Below are 21,246 nucleotides of genomic sequence, written 5' to 3' on the forward strand. Positions count from 1 at the left end.
ACACACACACACACACACACACACACACTTATAACACAGCACTCTCATACAATAGGCATGTGTCAGTGCTCACGTGGGCTTGCCCACACAGACACAGGAGTAGGGGGATACACGTGCCTCACACTCAGACGTCACCTCCCCTCTCGCCAATGAATTTCACACAGGGATACTGTCTTTCAGTCCTGTGACACCACACTCACCCATGACTCCCAACACCTGGGCCTTGGTCAGCCTTTGCTCCGTCCTCAGCCCATGGCTGCCCTCATCTCTCATCCATTGCTCACGCAGGGAGAACATGGATACAACTATGTGTCAAAGCCAAAGGTGGGGATAAACCTAGCAAACTGTGCTCCAGCTAGTGAGGACAATGGGAGGGGACAGGGATAAACTGCCCATGGGGTCTCGTGTGGATAAGGACAAGGTTGCTAGACACAGAGCTTCTTTTTCCAGGGTTGGAAGCTTGCTTTTCCTACCTCTGCAGCTCAGACACTCGTTTTGTTTTGTTTTGTTTTGTTTTGTTTTGTTTTCCCCTCTGAATGGAGTAGATCAGAGAGAGTCAGTGGATCTTATTGGAAAGTAAAAGGTGGTGGTGGGTTGGAAGACCCTTCTGTTAAGAGTTTGAGAATTTTGAGGGAAGTTTTGTTCAGGCTCACCGTCTAGGGACTGGAATATCTGGGCCACCTGCCACGAAGTAAGGCACAGGGTTCTGCCAGAGTCCGGCCTTCTAGGTGGCCTTTTAAGGTCAGACAGGACAGAAGATCCCAGAGAAGCAGATGCCACAGGGGTCTGAGCCCACAGAATGTTAAGTGCTGGTTTAAGAAGAGAGTGTCGTCTTTGCCCTGGGGAATCCCTGCTGGTGGTAGGGAGCCTTAGAGAGACTATAAGATCCTGGCGAGGGGTATACAAGGTTCCTTCTCTCCACTAGAGCGGCAGCGAGCAGAACACTATGCAGGGCATTGAAAGAGGCACAGCACGCGGTACCCTTCTGTGCCAGTACCAAGGAGAATGTTCCAGGACAGGTCCTTGATCTGTTGCAGAGATTCCGCAGGCACCACCAGCTGCAGCCCTCATCTCTTCTGCATCATTCGAGGGAAAGGCAGCTCATCCTTGGACCCTTGCCTAGGTAGCCTCTGGTCAAATGAATCTGTAAGCCAAACCAGCCTCACCACGCTGGACTCTCAGAGCCCCTCCCCCGCGTCCCTGCATCCCTCTCCGATTCTTGGCCACCTTGCTGCGCTGCTGCGCTGTTGTGCCGCGCTCCACACCGGCCTTTAAGCATCATCTCAGCTCCCTCTAGCCAGGCGGGCCGGGAGGAGGAGGGTGAGTTGGTCTTTGGTGAGGAAGTTCGGTTCATGGATAAGTCCCACGTCCTGCCAGCGCTAGCTAGGCTGACTGCAACCTGTTCCTCGCTGTGAGAGCTTGCCCGCCCGCTCGCCCGCCTGCTCGCTCGCTTGCTCGCGCTCCCGCCCTCTCCCAGGCGCAGCCGCGGATCGCTGTTGCATGCTGATCCTGGGAGGCGGCGGCGGTGAGCGCTCTGGGCGGATGCTGGCACTTGGGCTTCGCTGCTCTCTGGTTGCTGCTCAACTTCTACCCCAAACGCAGGAGCTGTGAAGTCATTTGCCCCTCTCCGGCTGGATCGACTTCTTATCTTCATTTCTCCGGCGTTGCGGTTTACGCAGGAACCTCAGTACCGCTCTTCCCCCTCCCTCCATCCCCCCTCTCTCCAACCTTTGGATGCGTCTCTGCTGGCAGATTTAAAGAGCCAAGTCTTTGACTGTGGAATTTCTTAGATGGACTCGCAGGGGCTGGCGTTCTAAAGCATGCCAACATAGCTGGCCCTCGGCTTTTTTCTTTTCGTTTTTCTTTCAAAGTTCTTTTGTTTTCATTTCCTTTTTCCTCTCTACCCCTCACCCCAGCCAATAAATCAGCAAACTGTTACCTAGCAGGGCCGGTGCCTGCCTTTCTCTGAACCAGGGGGTACGTGTGCCAGAAGAGGAGCTATGTTTGAGGAGCAGCCTACTCCACCCCTCTCCGGTCCCTGAACACCACCCCACGCTGGCATTTTGGGGAAAATATTGCCTCAAGAAGCTGAGCACCCCAAGCCCTACCCCCTTCTTCTTCTTCTTCTTCTTTTTTTTTTTCTTCTTCTTGTGGAATGGAGCTTCGCAGAGGTTGCCTTTAGATTCAACAGTTCAGAACAGGGCTGAAGAGCTTGCAGGGGTCCCCAGAGGCGGTGGTCCCTGCGCCTGTGTGGATAAGGCTCTGAGTCTGGCTGTGTCTTTTCTGCCTCTTGTTGTGTGCGGGTGTTCGGCGATCACCTTTGTGTGTCTTCTGTCTGTTTAAACTTCAGGATGGCTCGCTTCGGGGAGGCGGTGGTCGTTGGCAGGCCGGGCTCAGGCGATGGAGACTCGGACCAGAGCAGGAACCGGCAAGGAACCCCTGTACCGGCCTCGGGGCCGGCAGCCGCCTACAAGCAGTCGAAAGCGCAGAGGGCGCGGACTATGGCTTTGTACAACCCCATTCCTGTCCGGCAGAACTGTTTCACGGTCAACAGATCCCTGTTCATCTTCGGAGAAGATAACATTGTCAGGAAATACGCCAAGAAGCTCATCGATTGGCCATATCCTTTCTTGCCCACCATGGCTTCCCTCTCCCCCTTTGCATTCCATCGGGTGAGGGGGGGGAACACCTAGCATGGAATTTATTCCCCACCCCTTCCTGGTGCCCAAATTTGCCCCTTTGCTGAAGTGCACACTACCTCGTTGCATTCAAGGGGCAAGCCTGGTACCCTGGAGACCTGTTTGGGCACTAGTGTTTTTCAAGGTAAGACTTTTGGTTTTTGGCTTATTCTCCGTGTGGAAATCTCTAGCATACCTCGGTGCTTGGTGTTGAGGTATCTGCCCCTTTCTGGGTTTGGCTTTGTCTGTTTCTCGGCCACCCCCAAAGCCCCAATCATTCCAGAAGCTGCACTCCATGTGGATTGACTTACCTCTAACCTCAGGGTTTTCTTTCCTAACCATTCCCCTCTTTTCCTCCACTTCTGAGGGTCAGTCCCTCAGCCCCCATTCCTACCTGCTGGGAAGACACTGACACTATCTGCCCAGCAGAGAAGTTGAGGCTCTGGGAGGGGATTTATCAGCCCAGAAGCTTCAAAGAGCCCGAGTCGAACCCATGGATAGGAGTAGACAAATGCATACTTACAAAACAGGTCTTGGACTGGGGACTCAGCTAACTCTGGAGACTAAGTTTAAGTTCAACTGAAAGTGAGTGGCTGTCAGGAGAGGGGATCCTGTCATCACAGCCCATCAGAGCTCAAAGTTGGCGTTCTCTTCTCAGGCAAGGAGGTGTGCTCACCTTTCCTCAACTCTGGGCTGCTACTCTTGCTTCTTACTGTTTGACACACCCGGTTGCTCTGCCAGTACCCTGAACCAGGCAGATCTACTGGGCCTGACTTCATCAGCTGAGGGTCAGGGGTGTGCAAGCTAACTACCCCTAAAGCCAAGGGTACTGCTCTTCATAAAGAGCAGGTGGGTCATCTCCAGTGGTGGTGGATTCTGGGGGACAGGCCATGGAAGGGGCTGCTTTGCAGGCTTCACCAAGTGCACTAAATGCAGGCTGCTGATTAGGCACCTCACTGCCTGCTCTGCACTAGGAACTTGCATGCCTGACAAGGCCATTAGGAATTGAGGGTGGTAGGGTATTTCAGGGGATTCTAGGAGGCAAGCCAGTGATTAGTGAGTGGTTGAATGTTGGCTTGGGGACAGGGACTTTGGTGCATGTGGAGGTACAATTCTTGGGAAGAATGCACCTGCAAAAGAGGCTCCTCCTCTTTCCCCCCATGCTCCCTCCTTCCCAACACTCCTTTCAGGTGTGCAGCAGTAAAAGAGCTGAAGGAAGCTGGGGGGGGGGTCTCAAGTATTAGCCTGTAAGGCAGCTTGCTTCCTTCCTGCAGGGTCTGGATGGATCTCTGAACACCCCCCCCCCCACGACCACAGTTTTTGGCCTTTTTTTTTTTTTTCCTCCCAGTTTCCTGCTTCAGCAGCTTCGGGATTGGCTGGCGCATGGTGCTTCTAGGCAGCACCTCATTAGAAATGAAGAAGCATCGCTAAGCAGTGATGCTTCCTGCTGTTCACATCCTCCCCCAGTCACCCCCCCCTCCCCGGCTGGGTTTCTCCCTTTCTCCTCCTGGTTCTCCAGTTCTCACCTCCCCCCTTCCACCCCCACAGAGTGATCTGGGCCATAGAGTGCTTGGGTTGAACTATCTAGATGGGGGCTTGGGGCGGGGGAGGGGCCTGGTCCCTGCAGTCATGCCTGGCAGTGAGCTGCACAAAGCGGACAGATCGCATTGTGTTGCATGCTGCGGCTGCAAATACTGCAAATAACTCCTCGGAGCAGTACCCCTCTGCTCTCCCAGTGAAAAGTCCCCTCCCTTGCCCGCCTTCTACAGTTCTTTCAGATTTCCCACCCACCCGGTCCCGCTTTGCTGTGACCCTCTTAGGACATCCCCCCCCTCCCTCGTCGATCCCCCCTGCAATAGATGAAGCAGCTTCTCTGACCCTCACACGTCAAAGTGTGGCGGCTGCAGCCATCCTTGGCACCTCGGACAGCGCCACGAAAACTCCAGGGCTCCCTATCACTGGGTGCTGCACATTGGGGACTTCCGGCTGGGTTCAGGCTCCCAGGCTGGGATATGAATCACGTTCCCTACACCATGCCTTTGCTTCTTTGCCATGTTTTTTCTTCTGCTGCAAAGACAGGTTTTTCACCAGCCGCTGTAAGAGCAAGATGTCACTGAGTTTTATGCCTCCCCTTTCTTTCTTGTTGGTCAAAATGAACTAATGAGAGTCAAAAGACAGACTCTGGAGGGAAGGAATTCCACTGTCATGCTCTGTGCCTTGGCCATAAGTCCTGTCCCAGACATCTTTGCTATCCCCATACTTAGACATTTTGCAGTGGTTCTACAGCCTGTAAGTTGTAACCTGTTCAGAGAACATCTGCTAAGATGTTGGGGGATCCTGGTTGGATTTTTCCCCTTCTGGTTGTACAGTGTAACTGACTAATGTATTCCCTCCGGTGATGACCACGTGGAAACATTGCGCCTCGTGGGCTCTGCATTTTCTGCCAAGCTGCATCTAGGCTAGTCTCACCTTCCCTCCAGTTCTCAACATGCAGTTTCCTCAAATATCTGCTTCATCTTGTTGAGAATCACTGTGAGGAGCAGTTACTCTTAAAGCTCTCTGATTAGGCTGTCTGGGTTCAAATCCCAGCTCCTCCAGAAGCTCCATGACCTTGAAAAGTTACTTCGTTCCTCTACGTCTCAATTTCCTTACCCGTAAAGTCAGGGTGATGATAAAGAGCTACTGGGAGAATTGAAGGAGTTAAATGTGTCTAGGGCCTGGAACATTGCCTAATTACCTAATAAGCATCCATTTTTATTAATGGAATCCTTTGGGAATTTCTGCACACCTGCAAGGTGGGACTCTTAGTTCAAGGTGAAGTCATTTGGATTCTTGCATCTCGTTGAGATAGAGGAGCCTCATTTGAATCACTTGAGAGCTTGTTCAAAACCCAGACTCCTGGGTCCTGCTTCACAGCTGCTCAATCAGGTCCCCAGGTGATTAGCGTGTGTCAGCAATCGACTGTTCTTGGTTGTGGTGGCGGCTGATTTAAGAAGGACTTTGTTCTTTGTAAGGGCCATATTTTTTACTACAGGAAAACTGTTCAGAAATGCTGTCAAAACCGGGTTTGGTACTGATATACAGTCACACACATGTGACTTTTGATTGCTGTGTACTACACTTTGTGGGTTTTTTTTTTTTTTTTACCTTTTTTCTTTCTTTTTTTGGTGACAGAAAGTCACTGAGGAACTAGGATGTTTAGGTGCTTTTCTCTCATGTCAGACATTTTAATTTTGTTGATCTGAAGGGATGAGCTAAGTAAAAGACGTGATTTAATTTGTGCTCGTAGGACCCCCCTGACTTAGGAGGGCTTTATATTGCCCTTAATGTGAGCTGCCAGGTTCTAATTTGAAGAAAAATGTCTACATGTCTACAATAACCCAGATTTGGCATGGGAGATGGTGGAGAGGCAGCAGCCCACTCTGAATGCATTTCCTTTTTCTTAGAAGCTACATCTGCATAGGGAGATAATTTTATTTTCTCATGACACTCTCTTCTGCAGAGGATACCATAGCCTTTTTGAAAATGCTAATCTGATTTAAAATGTGGTATCACATTTTATGGAATTCTGTTCTTTCTTGCTTGCTCATCTAGTAGATCTAACAAGAGTGCTCTTTCTTCTCAGGCATTGGCTATTCTGAAAGCTACCCACTGGTCCCTGTGCTGCACACTGCCATTCTGACTGTTCCTAGGGACAGTTACCCTGCGGGGGGAAGACACTTGGGATCTCTCTTAGAGTTTGGGAGGCAGCCTTCTCTTCCCACTTTTCCGGGTCAGAGGTAAAGGGAAGAAATGGCGCATCTAACTTGGAGACTCTGCACCATAGATGATCAGTAGGAGATTTCCCCCGCTTCAGCTATTTGGTCATCTCAGCAGGGAAGCACGTGTTTAATGTGGAAGTGAACATAGTTCCGAGTAGGAAGATCAAATACGTTTGCAACTTTGAGCTGATGAAGCTGTGCATACATGATTTCATGTGGAAAATCTCAGTGTCTCCTAGGAGCACTCTGGATATGGGTCTGAGGCTATGCGTGTGTATCACAGATTTCTCCCTGTTTGTTGTTCGATGAATTGTAAATTTATTTGGAGGCTTTTCTTGAGGATTACAGAAAGAGTAAGATCTCTCATTTTGGCATATACTCTTCTTTTCTAAATAAACGTGCCTTGCAAGCAAGGCAGTAAACTGCAGGAGTGATAAGAAGTTCGGGTTTGATGTAACTCCAGTGGGTCATGAGTCTTGGCTGGGGAGAGAGTGGGGTGGAACAAGGATGAAGTCTGTAATTAAACCCTGTGGTCAGATGGTATAGAGCCCTCATGTTTTCCATTGACTTGTGCATAGATACCATGGCTGTAGTTGGCCCAGGAGATGAAGGATAAAGATCTTCGCTTTCTGGGGTTCCAAGAACAGTCTCTTGATTGCCTATTTGTTTAGTCTTAAACGAGGTATTGCTGTGAATGGAACATCTAAGAATCTAGTAGCTGCTCAGTCCTACAAGGCTGGGTGTCTCAACTGGCCTTCTGGATATGTTGGAATCTCAAGTAGGCTTCAGGGCCAGTGAAGGAATGGATGTGTTGACAAGGCGAGAGCAGGCAGGCAAAGAGCAGAGCAACCTTCCTTCTTTCATTGTCCTTATTGAGGCTTCCAGAAGGAGATGTGGTTCAGATCAAAAGTGTACCTTCTCACCTCAAGATCCTGATGCCTTCCAGCCTCAAGATGTGGATCGAAGGCTTGTTGTCTTTCTGCCTCAAGGTCACAAGTGTGCCCTCCATTTCTGGACTGTAATCCATTCAAGATAGAGTCAAGTTGACAACAAAGAATAGTGGGGGTTGTGGGCCTTCTGGAAGCCTGGCCAATAACAATAGTAAGGACCATTTGTAATCGGTATACATCCTGGAAAGTGAGCTAGAATGGAAAACTTTGACAGGAATAAAATGTTTGAGGATGAAGGCAAACACATCTTGGATGTAATAGTTTTGTCTATTGGTTTGCATGCTATTATTCTCCCCCCCCCCCCGCCCCACTTTCCTGCAGTTGCCTTCCTTTCAATAGGTGTAACACACAGTATGAGTTAAAAGACGAAGAGAAAATAATGAGCATAGGCCTTTCTTCCTCCTAAAAGACCTGGGCTGGATTTAGTGGCTCCATTGAACACTGCTTATCCCTTTTCAGCCATTACTGTACAAGATGTAGGTGACACCTCGCCACTTCTTTCTTCTCTCATAAAGAGAGAACATCTGGTTTCTTGTAGACTTTGGACTCTTGCTTAAAATAAAACTGGATCAAGATTTGCTAAGCTATTTAAGCTCTTGCAAACCCATTGACTCTACCTGTTGAATAAGCAGCTTGTTGGCCTTCCTAGTCCCCTGCTCAGGGCCACCAGGGAAGCTGCACTCACAGGACATCACCACCCACCTGAGTTCAGTCCTGCAGTGGACAGAGTGCTGATCTGCTTACTGCTGACCACAAAGACACAGCAGAGTGGACTGAAATGCAATATAACTGATACTCTTTTTATTCAGGGAGACAGAGGGCAGGTCTTCCCTTTCTTTTTCGGCCCAGCCTTCTACCCATCATTTTATCTTTCTGTATATCTCCCTCTCTCATTTTTAGGTTCAGCCATTGTGAATAATTCATTGTCTATGTGGGTTTTTTTCCCCTAGAATTTTCAAAAAAGGGAGGTTATTTGCCTCTGTTAGATTGATGATGGTCTTTTGCAAAGGGCCAGTATCAGAAATCAGCTTTTTCTTTTAAGTCCTCTGTTGTCTATAGTGAGCCAGAGATACAGAGAAAGGCAGCAGTTAAAACCTTTCAACATGCTATTTCTTGCCATTTTTATAATGAGTGCCTCCAGCCTGTTGCATTTGATTACCTTGGTGTAGGGACCACAGTCAAGAAGAAGATATTTATGTCCCCAAGTATTTGTCAGACTCCTCATGTTAATTTGCCATTTTCACAATGATAAAGGTTGAACCCCTGATTGAAGAGGCAGGCTTCTATAGACATTTTCAAGTCCATCGAGAACTCAGATTGGAATTGGGGTGGGGTGTTGTAGAAGGTCCTACTGCTGCTGCCACCACCTCCTCTGCCACCATCATATCACGTACCTTTTAAATCAATCCCCTTTAAAAAAGGTCCAGAGATATGAGAGCTATACATCATTTCCTTTATCATATTCTAAGCCTACACAGAGAGGACTTGTGTGGGCTTCCCAGTGATGCCTCTAACATCAGTCTTAAGGACAGAAAATACAGCACCGAGTTTGTAGGCTCCTCTGATCTAGTGTTCTCTTGTACGTGCAGCTTGTTTCAAGGAAATGTCTGCGATGTGTCTTTACTCAAGGAGTATTCTAAATGTTTCTTTAATTGGCATCTCTGGCCAGTTCATGTTCATAAACTCTTATGAATCCCATATCCCTGTCTCTGGAAAACAAAGAATAACTAGAATATATGTCCTTAAGAGGGAAAGACAAGCTACATGGGAGAAAACAGCAACACGTGACTTAAAAGTCATTTGTCTGAGACATCCCCCAATAAAGCAAGTGACAACTTTCAGTGTTGTTTCCTCCCTCACCCCTGAACCCCAGGCTTGGGAATATAGCACTCGGTCAGGTGCCAGCCTCAGGTTTGTGCAGGGCTTTAGAGAGAGGCCTTGTGTTGTACCTGCACCAGGTGTGGTTTTTTGGTCCATGAGAGTTGAGCTCAATCACTGTCACAGCTGTGTTAATACAAGGCTTCACCTTCTCAGGGGCGTTGGTCGTGCTGTGTTTTGTCATATCTGCATGGTGTCTCCGAAGAATCGGGAAAGTATGTTTGAGGCTTGTCCTTCTGCCCTTCTTGGGGGGCACAATAACTCGAGAGGTAGCTGCGCAGTAGGCAGCTGGGGAGTGGAGAAATAAGCGCTCTGTGCAGCATCACGAATGGGTCTTTTTGGTGATGAGACTGTGGTGTATCATTGTCGAGACGCATGGTGGTGTGAGTGGCCTCCTGGACCAGAAAGGAAGCTCTGGAAACTGTAGGGAGGAGGAACATGCATCCTCCACCATCCCTCGCAGTCCTTAGCTTCTCTGTGAGTTGAAAGTTTTTAAACTGTGCCACTTCCCTCAACTTCCACACCATTGTCTCATGGGGCTGGTTCGAGTGAAAAAGCATGAGAAGAATTTTCCACAGGTCCTGACATCCTGGCCATTTCCAGCTGTGTGCTGGTGGGAACCAGTTTGCTGCCATCCTGTTGTCCGCCATCTCTTTCCATAGGGGATTTCCAATAGCAGCAGGGCTAATTCCTCATTTGGGTCCTTTGTGTTAGAGTCAGATGTGTGCACTCTGCCTGTTTCATGAAGACATTGTTTTCCAAACTCTTACATTGTCTCAGAATTGCCTGGGCAGCTTATGAGAATGCAGCTTGGTGGGTCCAGCTCTGGGAATCCCTGACTCAGTTAAGTCTGAAATAGGACCTGAGAGTTCTCATTTATCACAAATTGCCAAGAGCTTTGCCACTGTGGGCCTTGGAAGCTACCATACAGCCGGTGCCTTGGAAGCTACCATACAGCCCAGTACTCAGGAGGCAGAAGTAGATGGATCTCTGAGTTCGAGGCCAGCCTGGTCTACAGAGCAAGTTCCAGGCCAGCCAGGGCTACACAGAGAAAATGTGTCTTGAAAATCTAAAAGAAAGAAGGAGAAGAAAAAATGAAGAGTTACTAGGGAGGTTCCCCAACCTAAACTTGTCTCTGATACACTAATTTGGATCTCTGCTGTTGACAGAAAACTTATTCTTTGGGCTCAGACGATGAGACTTCCAGATCATTCTATCAAAGTGATAATGAGCTCTTGGGAATGGGAGTATAGACTCTCAATTTTATGACATTATTAACTAACTCTGAGTTAGTTTATTTTATTCTTTTTGGCCTTACAACTGAGAACAGGCTCTTCTGGGAACAGACATATCCATTTTAATTCCAGTACCTAATATGATGCTGGCACCTGGCAAGTGGTACAATTTCTTTTGCTGAATGATGTATAATTAAATATGTTGCTATTTATTTAACAAGCATCAACAAAGCGGTTATGCTGTCTCTACTACGACTGTGACTCGGGTCTCTAGGACCCATGTGCTCTGGTGGTAGTGTGAAGTACTAGCTGCTGGGAGAAAGTCGGGGTCATTACATGGAAACTGGCAAGTTCCCAAGGACAAGTATTACTGCACACTTTTCTTCAGAACTGCCCCAATTTCTATATTACCAACCGCAGGCTTCCCTACTGTTAAAGAAAATGCAATGTTTATTATTTGAATTTTTCTATAAGAAAATTAATTGGCACCCAGAGATCTACAGTGCAATGACAACTGAGGTCCCTGACGATGGCCTCTAGGCATATAGAATGCTGGGGTGCTTTCTGAATATTGCCAACCAAGTGTTTATTGAATTATGGTCAAACAGTCTGAATGGAGTATGAACTGCATTCTGAGCTTTCACAAATTATAGTCCACATCCACACATGAAGTAGTTATCTGTTGCAATCCATTCATTTTTTTCCTTTTAATTCATCAGTTGTTAAGTTATCTCAAGTTTTGTTTTCTGGCTCTGCCAGGTGACAGAGAATTTGCTGTATTGCTCTAGACGCCAGCCCTTTCTGTCCTTTCACACAGAATTGGTGTAATTGTCGTGAGTTATCATCTATGCCATCAGGTGATGGGTGGGTCTCAGTGTTTTACAAAGGATGGGCATTTGGATTCCTGGGCAAGCTCCCCAGTTGGTAGCTGATGGTACGCCTTATCATGTGCTTCTTTCTGTGAAATAACATTGCAAACAGCCACCTACCATTTCCAACAGAGCTGGGTCTGTCTGATCACGTCTTCTGCAACAGGACTCTGAGCATCTGCCTGTTGTGCCCTGAGTCCCTTTCCCTTATTCTTTCCTATGCTCATCTGCCATCTTTTTGACCAAGGTCAAGGGATGCTGTACTCTAAAGATTTGTGGAATGATAGTCTTCTTATTTTCTTAAGGGTCACTCTAAATTTTGTGGAACTTTAGAGTTGAAAATGACTCAAGTGACTGTCTAGATGGCCCCTAGGTGACTTTCTGAAGTATTAGGAATATTAGATCTCTCTGGTACCCTGTTGTTATGTGGCTCTCTTTCTCTTGAAAGAATACACATACAATCTTGCACTCAGGATCAGAGTTCCATGAGAATTTTAAAAGAACTATTGTGTTAGAAAAGTCTCGCATGCTTGGGTGCTGGAATACTGGGCTCTAGGAAAAATGTTCCCTAACTATATGCCACAAAAGTCAAATCTCATGTGAGAGGAACCATGTGTGGAAGGGCTCCAGGGAAGTGTTTGCCCAAGTCAGATAGTCTGACTGCCACGAGAGCATTTACACATTCTCTCCAGAGGACAGAATCTGGAGCCCTTCTCCATCTTCAGAAAGACAACCATTTTGAATTAATGACAAAATGCTCTCTGCTACTTAAAACCCTTAAGAATGAGAACTCAAAACGCCCCTCTAGAGCTTCCTTGTGTTCTGTTTATCCCTTTCATTTCTGTTGTATAAGGAAATGCTGATCCAATCCACTTATTTACTCAATGTCCCTGTGTCACTGTGTACCACTGTAGAGCAGAACCTAATGTGGTGGCAGTTATATTTTGATTTGTATTATCCAACAGGGGCACCCTTTGTGCTCTTAAATTTTATCTGGTTTTAGTTAATTTAGATTTAAATATCTACACAAGGCTTGTGGCAGGGGCAAATAAGCCGAGAAGCTATTTCCTCTGGGGCCTGACATTTATTAACTTCGGGATTGAGTTTCCTTGGCTTGGTGTGCAGGGTGTTTCAGGACCCACTGCAGCTTCCACAACCTCCATAGGCACTGTGTTCTAGCCAGCCCTCTGACAGCAAAGGCAGCTATCTTTGACCAGCCTGCTAGGTCCTTACACTTGCTCCTCCCATTGTCTGACTGTAGGATTGTCCTCAGAGGTCTTTCCGTCTTTGACATCTTCCTTGATTGCTCTTTTGAAGAATAAGACCAAGCTTTTTTTTTTTTTTAGGTTCCCATTGGGTCCCTTGTTCATTACATCGCCCTAACACTTCCCATACAACTTTTGTACTGGTTGAAAATGCCTGTAAGGGAAGAGTCATTTTCTATTATTATTCTTTAATTACCCCAAATAGAACAATATAAACATATTTGTTTCAGTTAATATACTTTTGAACTTTTTTTTTTTTGAGAAACGGTGTTAAGGTGTTAGATTTCTGACTTGATTTTAGTCAGCTGAAAACTTACATTCTTTTCACATCTGTCACAGATGACAGAATTGTTCTCCCTACTTTATACTCATTTTGATTTTGAGGTTGAGATTTGGGATGCTGGGTTTGTTTTGGGTACTTTGATGTTGCCATCCACCCTGCGGGGGGGGGGGGGTCTTTTTCAAGTGGAGAAGAAAGTTAATATTTACCTGTGGTCACCAAATCCCAGCCTTTCTACATTTAACAAACCAACAGCCACAAGACAGGTGTTCCTATCACATCTTCAGCATGGGGAAACTAAGGCTAAAGAAGGTTACATGACTTTTCCAAGGCCATCTCCAGTGAACTGAACCCAGCTGATGGGATGCCAGCGTTTCATTACTGGTACTTTCAGTCACACATTCGTTGTTAAACAGGGTTGTTTAATGAATGAGACCTCCACCAGCTCTGTGTCATCTATAGATTTGATAAGCAAGTGCTCTAAGAGTAATACTGCGATAGTAAGTGCTCATTGACCGCTCAGCTTTTTTCAAATTTTTTGAAACTGTTCTTGAGCCAACTGATACGTCTCTATCCTGTCTGCAGAAATACTGTGGAAGATATCACTGTCACCATCAGTACACACTTTCACGACTATTTCACGTCTATTTTAAGCTAAGGTGCAGCATCTTGCTTTTTCCAAAATCCACTTCTGGTATGGTTTTCTGAGTCTCGGATGATATTTAACTTTGTTTTTTAACTACGTAGTAAATGATCTCAGGATATTTGCCACCGTCTAGTCTAAATGAACCCAGCTGATGAACATATTGCCTTAGAGTTCAGGGTCTACCAGTCTCTTGTTCAAAGCACGAGAGTGCATCATTGTTAAGAGCTTGGCTTCTGGACTCGAATCTCAATGCCATCTCTGCTGCCTCCTAGCCATACGCTGCATCAACTTACTTCGCTTTCAGAGCTCCCAGACATGAAGTGGAAATAGTGATTTTACCTATAAGGCCCATCGCGTTGGATTTTTGTCATGTTTAAGTGAGGCAGTGCATATAAAGTCTGTAGCATAGTGACTGGCACAAGATCAGCTGGGAATGCCTCTTATTAGCATCTAGTTAATTGTGGATGGTTTAGCATTAAATATCTACCATAACCGGGTTTTCCCTTTCTAACAGTATTGCTTTCTCTTGACTTTTGGCAAATTTCTCACCTGAGTTTTGGCATATATCATTCATTTGACCTTAGTGTAGGCCTCCTCAGTGACCCGAGCCTCAGGGTCTCACACCTGAGCTATGAGATGAAGCTCATTTCCCCTGCCAGGTTAACCTTGTAGGACTGTTTTAAGTCTAGCACTCACTACTGTAGATTAAGGTCCCCTGCAAATATGTCAGGATTAGAACACGTGTTAACGATGACACAGTTCATAACAATCTATCATTTTTAAAGCATTTACGGTGTGCCAGAGTAGTGTGCTGAGTGCTTGGCATAGAAAGCCCCGCTGAAGTCATTCCTTGTGACCACATCACAGAGACGCATGGTTCTGCTGTCTGTATTCAACATTCAAGGATTAAGGCATGGAGAGGTTAAGTCACACATTGAGTGGGAACTGGACACCTGTTTAGTGTTTTTTAGCTGTTGCACCTAGATAGTTTTACATGAAGCCTTTCTTCTTGTTGTCTTACAACTATTGAGTTTACGTTAAAAAAAAATAAGTTTAAGGCATTTACATTAAAACTGGTCTTCTTTTGTGTGTTTTTCAAATGCTGGGTTTCTACCATTATTTTCCTTTGGGACTCATTCAGATTTATAATTCAGGAAAAAATCTTGAGGAGAAATAATGGAATCAAATTTTTTTAGAAAACCTCTGATGAAAGTCGATCAGGTGTTCAAAGCCATTAACAGCCTTAAGCATTGGATTTTGTTTTCATTTCTATAAACAGTAGTTAGATAGTTCACATGGCTTAGTTGGAGGCATATGGGAAGATCCCTGGGAGAGACAGTCCTAGCCTGGCTGCCCGATACCCTCTCAGGGGTTGCTAGCTTTTCAGTGAACTCTGTCTTGCCAGTTGAGTTTCTTGGATCTGCAGGGTCTCTGTGTTCTATCAGCGAAGAGAGTTGGGATGAGGTTCTGTGAACTGGAAACAAAGATTCCGAAAAGACTGGAGTGCTGTGTGTGGGGTGGGACACTCTGAACCTTTGGAAGTGTGCCCTGTGCATTTTGTGTAGACATCTACCCTGTAAGCCTGCAGGCTGTCCTACCTGCGGGAACCAGATGCTGGTGCGCATGAGCATGGATGGTTAGGATGGATCACTTGGCTCCTGGAAACCAGACCAAGGTCTGTGAAGCAGTTAGAGAGTAGGCAGAAAAAAAGTTAAAGAAACTGTCTCTCCATTCTGCTAACTTTGGAGTACATCTGCATGGAAATTAGTGTTTGTGAAATAACTGAGCCATATGGATGCTCTGAGATGCATGTGTTCTCCTGGTCTGTTGATAGAGGAGCAGTTGAAGGGCGTGGGCTTCTCTGGAGGTGGAGTGAATGGGTGGATGTGGCAACACAGGGAGGGGGCAGGTTTGGGGAATATGGGCCTATGTAAATTCAGAGATCTGGACATGTTGGCAAAATGACACTCCCTTATAGAGAGTTATATGTACAAGGATTTACTTTTGAGGTCACGCCCCTCTTGAAGTTCTGTGAATAAGGCTGTTGCATCTCTGGACAATATCTCTCTCTCTCTCTCTCTCTCTCTCTCTCTCTCTCTCTCTCTCTCTCTCTCTCGTGACAGAGCGTAGAAAATGACACCCTGGAATATACAGGTTGTGGGCTCATTTTCATCACAAATATCAATGAATACACTCAAGGTAACAAGGCAAAGAAACAGGTTTTAGGATATTAGAGTTGCCTAGAAGCTTTGCCTACCTTTGTTTGGAATGAGCTTTGTTGAGAACCATATTCTCAGTAAGGTAGGCCATTTCTCTTTTTCTTTTATCTTCCTTTATTTCTATCATAAAATTTTATCAGCATTCTTTAGAGACTCTTCTAGGCTATAAGCTCTCAGGAGAAGACAGAGGAAAGTAACCTTTAAGAAATGCTTATTGTATGATGGTCACTCTACAGTGTATTTTATTTATTTATTAAAAAAATTCCACCTCCTCCCTTCCTCCTATTTCCCTTCCCTTTCCCCCTCCCTCTCCAGTCCTAAGAGCAGCCAGGGTTCCCTGCCCTGTGGGAAGTCCAATGTCCTCCCCGCTCCATCCAGGTCTAGGAAGGTGAGCATCCAAACAGACTAGGCTCCCACAAAGCCAGTCCATGCAGTAGAATCAAAACCAGTGCCATTGTCCTTGGCTTCTCAATCAGTCCTCATTGTAAGCCACATTCAGAAAGTCCGGTTTGATCACATGCTCCATCAGTCCCAGTCCAGCTGGCCTTGGTAAGCTCCTATTAGATCAGTCCCACTGTCTCGGTGGGTGAACACATCCCTCGCGGTCTTGACTTCCTTGCTCATGTTCTCCCTCCTTCTGCTCTTCATTTGGACCTTGGGAGCTCAGTCCAGTGCTCCAATGTGGGTCTTTGTCTCTAGCTTCATCCATTGCCAGACGAAGGTTCTATGGTGATATGCAAGATATTCATCAGTGTGGCTATGGGACAAGGCCAGTTCAGGCACCCTCTCCTCTGCTGCCCAAGGAACAAGCTGGGGGACATCTCCTTGGACACCTGGAGTCCAAGTCTCTCGTCAACCCTAAAATGGCTCCCTTAATTAAGATATCTTCTTCCCTGCTCCCATATCCACCCTTCCTCCATCTCAACCATCCCATTCCCCTAAGCCCTCCCCAATCTTCCCCTTGTCCCTTCTCTCTCCCCATCTCCCCTTACCCCTACCCCATCCCCACCCCTGTGCTCCCAACTTTTGCCTGGCAATCTTGTCTACTTCCAATATCCAGGAGAATAACGTTTTGTTTTTCTTTGGGTTCACCTTCTTATTTAGCTTCTCTAGGATCACGAATTATAGGCTCAATGTCATTTATTTATGGCTAGAACCCACTTATGAGTGAGTACATACCATATTCATCTTTTTGGGTCTGGGTTATCTCACTCAGTAAAGTGTTTTCTATTTCCATCCATTTGCACGCAAAATTCAAGATGTCATTGTTTTTTTACCACTGAGTAAAACTCTAAAGTGTATATGTGCCACACCTTCTTTATCCATTCTTCTGTTGAGGGACACCTAGGTTGTTTCCAGGTTCTGGCTACTACAAATAGTGCTGTTATGAACATAGTTGAACAAATGCTTTTGTAGTAGGTTTGGGCATCTCTTGGGTATATTCCCAAGAGTGAAATTGCTGGGTCCTGAGATAGGTTGACTCCCAGTTTCCTGAGAAACCGCCACACTGATTTCCAAAGTGGATAGTCCATTCAAGCTGGAACATTAGGGTATTTGTGTTTGATTGCTCTGATGAAGGACCTCAAGACTTTTCAGGGCTTGAAGCTGACAATTCAGAAAGGTTCTAGAACAGTCTTATTATTCTAGTCTTTGTATTTGTGTCCATAGATGAATGCACTGGAATGGTTAGAACTCTGTAGTTACTTTCAGCTGGTCCTCTTTTGCTTTTGAGATCTTAGTTTCTGTAATTGTCAATGAATATGGTTTGAAGATGTTACTTACTGTCATGACCTCTAGCATTGAAACCAGGGGTATTCCCTTAACTACACATTAGCATCAGTCTGGGAACATCTAGAAGTCCTGATGTTTCAACAATAGCCAAGACATGTTAGAATTTCTGGAGGTGGGATACTGTGTGTTTAACTTTAAAAGCTTTACTAGTGATTTTACAGTTCAGTTGAGGCAGAGATCCACTTATCTTCTAGACTGAGAGATGGGTCCCTTACCTAATCCGTTTAGCCAACTCCCTCCTCCACTCATTCTCCCTCCCTTCCTCTCTCCTACTCTGTTTTGTGAGCTACACCTTTGCTCTGTAGTTCCAACTGATCCTCCTGCCTCAGCCTCGAGGGAATGCAGGTTTCAGTGTGTACCTACCAGGTTCAGCTGTTCCTGCTTCTTTGGATGTATTTTGATCATGGGTGGATTCCTCTCACTTTCCTTGTAGGCTATTGTGAAAGAGTTGGAGCCCCCTGGGCACTCTGGAATTCAGCCTAAAATAATAAAGTAATCAATTCTAAGTGGCATTGTGTTGGCAAAAACTTACATTTATGTCTTCTCCAGGCAAACCTCCAGCTTCTCCAGATTTCCCAGGTCTAGATCTGAAGCTGAGGGACAGAGCTATGCTCACCCAGCAGATCCTTGAGTCTATGACTGGAGAATTCTCAACCGTGATTCCCTTTAGTTAAATAACCTCTGTGCGTATGAAGATTGTCTTAGCACAATGCCCATGAAATAGAGGAATTCTGAACATTCTTAGAACTCTCCCAGAACATGAATCTTAGAATAAGTCTTATGCTGGGGGCTGGCTTCTTTGTGCTTGAGTGTCTTTTATGTTCATCCTGTTCTACAGTCTCTGATGTAGCTCAAAATTGGTCACAGGGAGAATATTTACAATCTAGCATTTGCAAGTGCTATAGATGAGGACTTTCTCTGATGGTATTTATTAGCATGACATTTCATTTATCTCTTAATAAAATTGTTGACAGAGGTTTCTGTCCTGCCTGGTCCACAGCCATTCAGTTCCAAAGAAACACACAGAGGTCTACAGTAATTATAAACTGGTTGGCCTATTAGCTCAGGCTTCTTATTAACTCTTATAACTTACATTAACCCATAATTCCTGTCTGTGTTAGCCATGTGGCTTGGTACCTTTATCAATGAGGAGTTCTCATCTTCCTCTTTGTCTGGGTAACACAGACTGACCTTTCCTCTTCTCAGAATTCTTCTTTTCTCTTCACCCCACCTATACTTCCTGCCTGGCTACTGGCCAATCAGCATTTTATTGAAACAATGCAAGTGACAAATCTTTACAGGGTACAAGACCATTGTCCCACAGCACAAAATGACCCATTTTCTTATGGACAGTAACAGGTCTCTCCATTCCCTCAGATTTGCTTTTGGAAGAAAGGGTGTCTTACTCTCTGGAATAACTTAAAAATCATGAGCCCTTTATTCCAAGGTGGCCTTTGGATGCTTGAAAGCAGCTGGGTTGCCTCTCAAGCCTTCCCTTTGCGAGCTCACATTAGTCCTTCAGTCATTTCTCATCTGCTTTCCAGCCTAAGTAGTGTCTTTAACATGGATACAGTTGCAGAGCTTCCAAAGGAAAGCAAAATTCTCCTAGTAACCATGTATGATCTTTTTAACAAAAAGTTCTGCATTTTCTTCATAGATCCTCAGCCCCGTTTGATGCCTGTAATGAGTGATCCTATCGAGTAGGGTATGGTTTTGGGTGTGGCTGTTCACTGTAGCTCATGATCTTTTTTTTTTTTTTCCCTCAAGCACAACTTGCTGCTAGAACTCTTGATGGACCCGAATTTGTCAGAGTCTCATCAAAACACTAGTTCTGGTTTCCGAAACAGATAATTTCCCCACTGCTGTTTTGTTTTCTATCAGAGGCTTTTAGTGTACGCCTTATCATTCAGCTATTTGTCTCTTGAGCACCGCAACTGTGTGGGGAATGACAGCTGTTTTAAGTCCAAGATCCCGTCAGACAGGTAACAAGTGAATTTGTTAAGACTCCTGCAGGTGACTGGCACTGAAATGGGCATGAGCAGCAGGAGTGGGGAGGGCAGAGCTGTCTTAGTTTTCAGAAATGCACCTTCCCACTCCGTGGCAGTCACGGGTTGCAAATAGGTCTGGCACTGGCATCCGCTTATTATCCATCCCTTTGTCTCTCCAAAGTAGCAAAGTAGGGAGGATGTGACCTTCCATTCACTGGATTTATGTAGGGGTCAGGGTCTTGAGAGTCAGACAGAGTCCTTTGATTTGGAAGCCATGAAGGATAAGACATGGCTTCACAGCTAACAATGAGAGAGTGATGTTAAGGATCATCCATCTTGAACAACAGTCCATTGACCTCTGAAGTAGCACTAGACGGTTCCCATGGGCAGAAAGCCCTCTGAGGGTTCTTCTTGGGGTTGCTTGTTGCTCATTCATTAGGTTTGAGGTCTTTAGGAGCAATTATAATGGCATTGCCATCTCTTGACAGGGGAAGGGTGGGTTGAAAGTGAGGTGCATGAGTGTTCAGGGTTGCCTGTCAGATGGTGAATTGGAAAAGAAGCAGTTGTCATGGTGATGGCAGGTTGCATCCCACCACCATGGAAACCAAACCTAAAAAACCGATGTTAAGGCTGAAAGTCACATGATGTATTTTGTTTTGTGTTATTTTTTTTTTAAAGAAAAGGGGTTGGATTTTTATCAATTTGATTTTTTAAAAAGAGAAGATTGGAAGGTAAGGGAAACCATGCCGAGGAAAGCAATGAGATCATGAGACAGGACAACGTAGAACACCAAGGGGCTTCCTTCTCACGTTTCTGTTTTTCTTACAATTCGGTTTTCCTGCCACGTTGGGAGAGGAAGGGGACTATTCTGCGGAGTTTCTTACTTTCTGTCAGAGCTGTGCACTGGTAATTCATCCAGAGAAGCACAGAGTGTTAGCTCTCCTGTCCCATGAGGGACCATGAGGGGCAACCTGAATGGATCTGCTCAGAACAGAGACATAACCCTAAAGCAAGGCTTGAGGAAGACTGTGGAAATGGAGCCAAGCACACGGCTTATTCTAGAACTGACTTCTGCTTATTATCCATCCCTTTGTCTCTCCAGAGTAGGAAGGACGTGACCTTCCCTTTCAGTGGGCCATACGCTGGTGCACCTTGCTATCTCTTACTATCTGGTGACATCTGTAGTTTGGGGTTGGTGGATGTTAGTGCCTTGCTTAGTTGATCCATTCTAGAAGTTTCTCTGTTAGTCACAAGGTCTGGAAACAACCCAGGATAAATTATATTTAGGCTGTAGGCTCGCAACATTCCAACCTCCCCACAACCACTGAAGTTCTTATTCGTCGAGTAGCCATGCAAAAGGCTCAGTATAAGGAGCAGTTTCGGTCCTTTTCCCACCCTTCCTTTGGGCTGTTCCATCTCGCCACGCTTGGCAGAGGAATGAATGTTCAGAAGTCCAAATGGAGTCTCCAGTACTAAGCTTTCACACCAGAGTTGACCTCTTACCCCAGGCCCTCTCATCTCACAGGCAGGGGCAACTCGCTGCGAGACCTTAGAAAGCCTTGTTGAGGTCTCCCATTCCCCCGTCTTTCACTTGCACCATGACTGGGAAAAAAAGTGGTGAGCTCCCCCCGCCCCATGAAGGCAGCTGACCCCAGCCAGGCCTGCTTCAACAGGTGTGAATTCCTC

The 21,246-nt window shown here is 46.0% G+C and overlaps 1 protein-coding gene across 9 annotated transcripts in view; it reads left to right on the forward strand.

Moving 5' to 3' along the window:
* The window catches only part of Cacna1e (calcium voltage-gated channel subunit alpha1 E), a 425,171-nt gene that overhangs the window by 114,841 nt on the left and 289,084 nt on the right, over nt 1–21,246 (forward strand). For 7 of the 9 annotated variants that reach the window (XR_007590547.1, XR_007590546.1, XM_050135146.1 and 4 more), the window contains exon 3: nt 2,351–2,619. Coding sequence is in view for 7 of the 9 variants with exons in the window: in XM_050135146.1 (XP_049991103.1) it covers nt 2,351–2,619 (269 nt within the window). In the remaining 2 variants the exon portion in view is untranslated. Of the gene's footprint in view, nt 1–1,231; nt 1,321–1,460; nt 1,978–2,350; nt 2,620–21,246 lie in introns of those variants that run through there. The other 2 variants (XM_050135151.1, XM_050135150.1) reach the window with 2 other exon arrangements.

Source organism: Alexandromys fortis, unplaced genomic scaffold (genome assembly GCF_014885135.2).
Source record: "Alexandromys fortis isolate MF-2015 unplaced genomic scaffold, M_Fortis_MF-2015_v1.1 scaffold_21, whole genome shotgun sequence".
In the NCBI taxonomy this organism is placed as follows: Eukaryota; Metazoa; Chordata; class Mammalia; order Rodentia; family Cricetidae; genus Alexandromys; species Alexandromys fortis.